Source organism: Gavia stellata, chromosome 6, assembly GCF_030936135.1.
Source record: "Gavia stellata isolate bGavSte3 chromosome 6, bGavSte3.hap2, whole genome shotgun sequence".
Classification (NCBI taxonomy): Eukaryota; Metazoa; Chordata; class Aves; order Gaviiformes; family Gaviidae; genus Gavia; species Gavia stellata.
This window is the reverse complement of record NC_082599.1, coordinates 28,960,336-28,969,149: the sequence shown is the minus strand read 5'-3', so window position 1 is coordinate 28,969,149 and position 8,814 is coordinate 28,960,336. Positions and strand designations below refer to the sequence as shown.

At 36.8% G+C, this 8,814-nt stretch overlaps 1 protein-coding gene across 1 annotated transcript in view; it reads right to left on the bottom strand.

The window, feature by feature from the left end:
- Positions 1-285: 285 nt before the first annotated feature.
- The window catches only part of UMAD1 (UBAP1-MVB12-associated (UMA) domain containing 1), a 74,249-nt gene continuing 65,720 nt past the window's right edge, over positions 286-8,814 (bottom strand). Inside the window, exon 3 of the mRNA XM_059818954.1 lies at positions 286-1,923. Coding sequence (XP_059674937.1) covers positions 1,666-1,923 — 258 coding nt within the window. The 3' untranslated portion in view covers positions 286-1,665. The remainder of the gene's footprint in view (positions 1,924-8,814) is intronic.

Here is an 8,814-nt window from a genome sequence, read left to right as displayed (position 1 = left end):
TAAACAACTTGGTAAAATTAATTCTTCCTTCTAAGAGGTCCGAATACTTCCCAGCTCACTGCTGTACTATCCTCAGAGCAGTGTCATGGATGCCATCTAAACCACCGCAAGTCACCAACGCTGTACACAGAATACATCAGATGAAAGTGTGATATATTTGATTAGAAGGACCCCGATTTTTAAATCATACTGAAAAGACTTCCAAAATGAATTTCCAAGTTCAAGCTCCCATGAAGTCTGAATGGTCACAGCTATAGTAAACAATACAAGTGAGGCTGAGCAATTACTCTCACGCATAAAAAATAACTCACAATTATTTAGCATTTTTTTAATTGGAGTGCAGCACAGATACTTTCCCTGAAACAGTAACTTCAAAACATTTATGAACATAGCTGTCAAAAATACTAAATACATACATTCAAAAAAATCTAAAATACGACTATTTAACAACCTAAGATGTATTCACAATGTAATTTCTCCATCATTTACAGTATTTATCTCAAATGCTGTAAGAGGACACAAGTCTGAAAATATGTGTATTTTAAGCTATCACAGAGCACAGAAAATATATGAAAATATCCACTAACATTTGGCACAATATAAATATTCTACCCCAAGAGAGAAAAGAAGTGTAGTCTTTTGTGTGACACAGATCATTATTCATCACAAGTCATGATGTTACATCAGAAAACTGTTGCTCATGCAACAGCAGCTCTGGTTTTAGTCGGGAAAAACATACTCGAAGCTTGTGAGCGGGGACACAGTGGTCTGTTAGGACGCATGTTTAGGTACTTAGCCATTTAATTTAGCTGGATAAGAAACAATGTAATGTTTTCCTGTTGTTAAACATTGCCATCTGTATCTCTGGCACACAAATTAAAAAAAGAAGGGTGTGACCATTAAAAGTACGTGTCCTGAGATTTCCTTCTTCAGAGGGCAAAGAGGTTAAAATGGAAAAGCTGATCTATGTATAAATCAGGAACACATGTGGTAATGAGAACAAACAGCAGCCAACAGGCAGGCAGGGAGGACTTCTCCAGGCACAAAATGAGATGGACAAAAATACCATCTACTGGAAAGGGAGCAGAGCAACTGATTTCCACTTTGAAATTGTAAGTTTAACCAATTCTATTAAGTCTTCATAATTATTTAAGCACTCATAATTAACGCCGAGTTTTAAAACTCGGTTTAACTGGAAAGTTGTCTGTCCAGTAGTGCAAAGCAGCATTGCTTTAGCGTTAATACTGGTTTCTATCTGCAGAAAATCAGAGGTGATCTTAAAAGAAATACATGTAACAGGATCTATGTGTTTAGTATCTGAGTGAAATAACAAAACAGTGCAGTCCTGTGTAGACTTCACCTTAAAGCTATGCAATGCTTACGTCTGCAGCCTACCTACTGGAAGTAGATAGCAATAGCCAGTCTCCTAGTCAGGCTGAAACAGTTTTGCTTGGTTTTTTTGGAGATAAATAGAATATTTAACATAGTAAGTTACAGTTCACTTAAAGCTAAGAAATATAACACAGTTGTGAATAATAATCCTTTTGATACAATGCATCTGATATACCAGTGGCAGGCCCTCAAAATATTAAGTCACTTAAAATAAGTCTTTATCTTCACCTTAAGACTTGTTCCTTGACACCGACAGAAAAAATAAAGAAAACATTATGGATCACAAAGCACTGAATTTTCAAGTGTAAAGTCATACCAGAATCTTGATAAATTATCATTGATGTCGTAGGTGAGCAATCGGTCAGGAACGTCATTATGGGTGCCCTGTACTGCTAACACATGTGGTGCTAGGGCAAAGGGTACGTCACTCAGAAGATCTGACATGAAAGGGCTGCTTTCCAAATTTTGACTCCTTTCATTTCCCACCTCTGCACTTGATACAGTCAACTGCGATCGGTGCCCTGTATTTATCTAAAGAGAACAGAAGAACAGAAATTTAGACACTACAAATCAGGCAGCTAATCAGGCTTTGTACTTAGAACCACATGAACTACTAATAAATGAAAAAAAAATAAAAAAAATAAATAAAAACAGTTTCACAGTTTGGTTCAGGTAGATCTAAACTCGCAATTCTTAATACATGTCCATGTAATCCTTTGGGTCAGGCTGACTTGAATTAAGGCTAAAACAATAGATTTTTTTGAATGGCTAGTGGGATTTCTCCACCTAATGTTACTCTGCATTTATGAAACCCATAAGGCTGGTGGGACTTTTTGTCATTATGTCCAGGCTTGCTTAGGGTAAATTACTTTATGTAATTCCTTTCATAAACTGGTGAAGCTCCATCTTTTGTTTGCCCTGTGCCTTTTCAAAAATTGTCCAACAAAGGCATGACACTGATGATTAAAAAACACTCCTATCCCAGTTATTTCAAAGTATTACTGATGTTGCTTTCCAATTTGAAATGGAATTGCATGACTGGCTGGTGAGGTCTATTATATATGTCAATATATGCACTGCCAAATACATGCTTTATAGAAAAACACAGTTAACAAAACTTAAAACCCGAACAAAATACCCTGAATCAAACCCAACAAGGAAATAAAAAACCCTTGCCATACCGAAGAAGTCAATATGATTTACGGAAAATGCCAGCAGATAGGATGCTGGACCCAATAGATTTGCAAGCTTTGATATTGGCCTACCAATATGACCTTATTAAGTGTCTATCCTAAAACTTCTACTGTTTTAAAAACGAAGAGGAGCGAATGAGCTCCAAAGGAGGCAAGTGAGGAAAGCACCTTCCTACTGAGCTGCTGAGATTCACTTCCCAGTACAAATCCTATTTGACTTTTCCCCCCTCTCTTTCAGATCACCTTCTGGCTAATTGCTATAAAACATTTTATTTTATAGGTATCGAAAAGAAAAGACTAGTCCCATCTTTGTCTATTCTTCTAGGCCACTTCAGAGCCTTCCGGAGACAGACAGGGTATGTTGCTGGGTTTCTCCTGCTTTAACAATATTCTCTAAGCTATTGTAATACTGACATGTCTGTACTACATAATTCCTACAGCTACAGTTTACAGATGCTCCTTCTTGTTCTTTATTTTCCCTAGCTCTCCTTTTCTCAGTTCTCTATTCCTAACAGCTCTTCAGAAAGCTACATGCAACAGCAGAGGCAAGAGTTGATAACGAAGATTTCTTTTGGCTTTCCTTACTGATTCTGGTATCTTTAGAGGACAGGGAAAATATGAAAGCTAGCAGAGAAGTCAGGAAGATAGGCTGCACAGTTCTCCTACTTCAGCTTTCCAAGCTCTGAGCAAAAAACCATGGGCAACAGCACCATAAGTCTGTAAGTTCAGAAAAACCCTAAAACCTCTTGTACTTATCTGTTCTAATCAGCACAGTTATCTTCAAGTCGAAGATCAGCAGCTCTCACTTTAAAAGGGATCTTAGCTTCTATAGCTCCCACTTAGAGGGAAGTCTTCCTTCTTGTCATGACCAAATAGGCTCAAGGTGTGCACCATAACAAAGTTCATAAACATCTTCTGCTATAGACATATTCTTTTGCTAAGAACACTGCCAAACACACAGAACATTTATTTATGTTAATGATATTTATCTGAAAAAAACCCCAATACTTCAAGTAAGGACTTAAATTTGTAGCTGCTGTAAACTTAAAAACTTCCTTTAATTTCTACTCTGCATAAATTTGTTACATTCCCTCCTGAAAGAGATAACCTGTGGAGCATTTATTGAGGTCCTGTTATTTGCTTGTATTATATCAGTCCCATATTCTGAGGGGGAAAGGAGAGCCAGAAAGCCCCAAATGAAAAACAGGAAAAGGTTACATCTAGGAATCAATTAAACAAGATCTTCAAAGACCCTTCTGCCTCCCCCACTCCCACATTCCAGGGAAAAATGATCCCTCACTCGCTGTCCTATTCCCATAGCTCAAATGATAATCAGAAATCCCTAGAATCTAATGTTTATTTTGTTTGGCAAATTATACTTTTATGAACACCTGTTTATATCTTAATTGTCCTACAAGCTGGATGAACTCAATTTACAATGCAAATTAGACTATCACATGGCAAAACTAACTTCAAAGAGGGGAAAAAAAATATCAGAGAGAACACAAAGCATCTCAAACCTTCTTTTTTCCTCCAGAAACCTTACATTTGTTAGAAGGGTGCCAAATGGGCAGCACCAGAAAAGAAGACCCTTTCTGCACACTGCAGACACCATCTATTGACAATGATAGAGCAAGAACCAGCTTTTCTTACTCTCAAGTCCCACTCCACGTTCCAAAGCAAGACTGCAGTAAGTAAGGATGAATTACATTAGAATTATTTTATTGTTAAACATCATTTTACCATACTCAATTCTCTACATACTGTCAGCCAGGTTCTTAACAGTCTATAGATTCTGATACTATCTGAATAGTCAAAACAGTATCATAAATAAAGCCTGAAATGCCTGGGAGCAACATAGTACAGGTAAGTCAGGAACAAAGAAAAGTGTCAGATCAAATGCCATAATCTGATCTCAGATCCAATGGTCTTTGGGTCCCAGTCTACCCAACCCACCACGAGAAGGTCTTGGGTCCAATATGACAAGATCAGTTTACAGCATCAATGAGAAAAGGACTCGAGATTTCCTATTTCAGTTTCACACATAAAGCACCACTGTCTCTCCCATGAAAATGGCTATTTTTCACTATCTTTAAATGTTCACATTCACTTTTTCATTTACAGCAAGTCACATTTTATGTTACTATTATTGGACTGACATCCCAACAAACTATGCAATGGGAAAAATACACAACCCAGGAAGGATGATTCTTTAATGCAGTATGCAAAACCCAAATGTGGTAGAAAAACACTGGCCAAAGTTAACCTGGAAAGGTAACTGACAATAGGCTGCTGGAAAACTCTGTCACGTTTGCAGTTTAACTCCTTAAATATTGTGGAGCCCATCACTTTATCTAGTAAAAAGTGTGTCATATGCATTATGGCATATACTATATTATCTATTAGGTATCTACATACAAAGAAAAAGGTTCCTGTCCTGAACAATTCAAGTTGTAAGAAGTAATTTTTCAGTTCTGCCTAGTGCAGTCATTACAGGCAATCATTGCCCTTTGCTATGCAGAATTGTTTCTGAGCGCTCTTGCAGTGGTATTTAGATATTGACCTCATGTGCAAGATCTCATCAAGCTAGACATATTTTTGTGCTTCCAAATCATAAAAACATCCTTTAAATTGGCTAAGACATATTTCACTCATATGCTGGAGAATCCACATCAGTGAAAAGACCTTGATGAAGCCAACCTGACCAGCAGGCTTTCATAGTGACTGTGGTAATGTAATGGAGAACTGGACACTCTAGTAGAGAACATCCATCACCCATCAGTGCTGAGATCACCCAAGCTGGCTACAACGCACCAGCACAAAGCTATGTGATGCAATCGAAGTCAAGGTTATGAAATAGCTTATGTTTTCACACATGCATTCTTCAAGCATATATAGAACTGCAAGTCCTAGAGAATTCGATATCCCACATTAGTCACACTGGTTTCTACTTAAATGGCTAACTTATTTATCCAGAATACAATCTGATCAGACCATATTCTCTGGACATTAGCTAAACAAAGCACTGCCAAATGCTATGACAGACAATCCTGCTATGAGAAATATTAATTGAATGCACTTAGAAGATCACCAAACAATTTACTTTTCACCCAACACCAGGGAGTCAAAAAATCAGAATTACAGAAGGTATGGTAATCAAATGTAATTCAAATAAGCAAAGTGTTTTCTTCATTCTTGGTTTGCAATCCAAGTGAACAGGGATAAAAGAAACAGTATGTAAACATATATGATAGCTGGCCACCAGATACTAATTGCGCTCTGATGGCAAGGGTGTTGTATGTTGTTTCAAAACTAACAAAGTATAAAATTATCCTCTAAAGTAAATTCTTCCTTTTTGCTCTTTTTTTTTTTAAATATTTCTCAGCTGCCTTTAAAACCATCTAATTTGCTGCATCTCTGTGTGCTAACCATAAAGGCTGCCAAGAGTCTCGTAAGGAAGAAAAAATGCATAGTTTACAATGTACTGAGGAGCTGGATTTACAGTGCTCTGAAGGACAATCAAAGATCAGTGCTAGCATGATTACCATCTAAACTATTGAACAAGGTTTTCTAACAAAAAATCATTCATTTAAAAATATTTGTACTTTCTGTAAAAAAAAACTTTTTTTTTTTCCAAAAGCAGACCCATTTTCCTTAAAAAGGCAGCCTTGAGAAGCAAACAGTACATTCAATCTTCCAGAATATTTAGTAAATATCCAGCAATATCATAATTATAACAGAGACCTACAACACTACTGTTGATACAGAAATATTATGTTTATTTCAGGCAATTTTGTGGTATTACAGCATATAGTGTATTATAATGTATCTCAGAATTTATTTAGCATTATGCAGTTATTTCCAACGTATCTAGAAATGGAAATCATCTTAGGGGATTGTTCTTCCAATTGTGTTTCAGTTGATGCTTTTTAGGGTATTCACTGGGCCTTTTTACAAAATTTGTAGGAATTGCAGAGTGAGCATCTCCATTGATGACAACGATTCACTTTTCAAATAAGAACAGTAATGACAAAGAGGAACAGAGGGGAAAGGAAAAATTACTCTCAAGGCACTCTGAATGTTTAGCACTTTGTATTAAAAAATCGAAGCTAGGAGAAAAGGATCAGTAAAACCTTGCTGGAGGGGGAAAAAGTGTACATGACATGATAGTTTTTAAATGTCACAAAAAACCCAACCCAAACCACCACTAAGTATGTGACCTATATCCTTACAGAACTGTAAGAAGGGAAGAAACCCACCCGGAGAATCACGATACAGATGCCCCTGAGATGGTTCAGAAAACCTCACGTGAATCATAAGAGCTGCTATTCTTTTGAGGCTTGCTCAAAAGTTTAGTCAGCATCCCCTCCAGGGACTCAAGAAAAAAGTTATTTCTATCTGGGAGAACAAAAGTAGATGGAAGAAGTAGTGCTGGAGAACCTGCAGTAGCTCGTTGCTGTGTCCAAATGGCTTCTGGTCCCTTTCTTTCTTTCTTAACAGAAATGCAGTGAATGGGATTGTAATACTAGTATAAGATTGGTGTTGCCAGTGGTTGCAATACGGCAGACTTCCACGATGAAAGCTTCAGGCTAAGATCGAGTCCTTGGAGAGGCTTTTAGAAGCAAGAATGGCTGTCAATGGAAATCAGCTTTCCCATTTGCTTTGGGCTCTTGTTTCCCAGCTTCTTATGACTCTCATTCTGTAATACAGCAGTGATTTGTCTTTCTTAAAGAGCTCCTGCTACCTGTACAAATTTTGTGTGATTAGCTGGCAGCATGTTTTTTCTCCATTTATCAGTATTGCTGTTCAGAGTAAAACATAACCAGATTTTAAAACAAGCATTTAAGAATATTTTTACTGATTTGTGACATACTTTTTCATTTTCCTCTTTAAAGCATGCTTTTCAGCTGTTTCTTAGACTAGAACGAAATCAAGGTCAGGTTAATGTTTCTGAAATCTTAAAGAAAAAAATTCTAAAGAAACATTGAAAAGTACCTCTGACATTCTACAGCTTTTTATTATTATAGCAAAGCTCCCCACAGAGTATCCTGGCCTGCAAAGAACAGTAGGGGAATCTTTGCTAAACCACACTTTCAGTATCAATAATGATGTACATTTGTACATCCTTATTAGCATTAAAGCAATTAGAAAAGTGTAATTATTTAGAACTAGCTTTTTCTCTAACATAGGAACAATTGGATATTTTAAATGCAGAATTAACTTTCTGTATTAGTACATGCTCCTTGCTCTCTCAAACAGCTAAAACTGTTAATCTCTGCAGAGGGGAAGAATTGCAAGGTTGCCTTTTGAACTCTGGATACTCCGAATGTTCCATGGTTAAAGTGTGCTAGTTTAATTATCCCAGTGAATACTAGAGATGCCTGTGAGTTTTATTTATGAAACACTTACAGAACGTAATTCTATCCTGAAAAGTATTCTTAAGTACCACAAAAGACTGCATATCTAGTGTCTAAACCACCTATCTAGTTCGTTCATCCTAGAAGAAAAAAAATTGGTTTTCTTCGTTAACAATTTCGCAAACTCAAACCAGAACAAGATTATGGTTCTGTTTTTACTCGATCCACTATATTAACAATTGGGCACAGGAAATATTTGCAGGGGGACTGGAGATAAATTTAGCAAATATATTGAACTTAACATAACCGAAATTGTAAAACGTTGTTTTTATTCCCAATTCCTACTTCCTATTATTTAATTATTTCATTCAATAATTGTTTAAAGACAGAGAACCATAACGTCTCAAAGGTGGGCACCTATAATGAGAAACTATAAAATTGTGAACAAACAGGGATAAGATGCAACATGAAGACTGCAGAACTAAGAGAAAGCAGAAATAAGAAGGAAGCAGAAAAGGATTCTAAATCTTTATTAAAAATGCTAAGTCTTAATTTCCCACCATAACTACAATAATTATACTCTTATCTTTCATTCTATCTCAACCAATTTTAGCACTTTTGAATCCAATAATTGAAGAGCTGTATGAGCATTTATGTTCCCTCAGTAGCAGGGTTCCTGTTCTTGCTGCCTCCCTGTGCCTCTCTGGAGGCCCCTGAGCTCAGGGTACTGTCCTAACAGGTGAATTTTGGACAGCGTTCCCCGCTGCAACATGAAAATTTTGATAAGAATTATCTTAGAAGAAAGAGACAGATGTGGGTTCAAGTAAGGAACAGTTTATCTAGTTCCTCTGTTCCTTCAAAGTACTATGCAA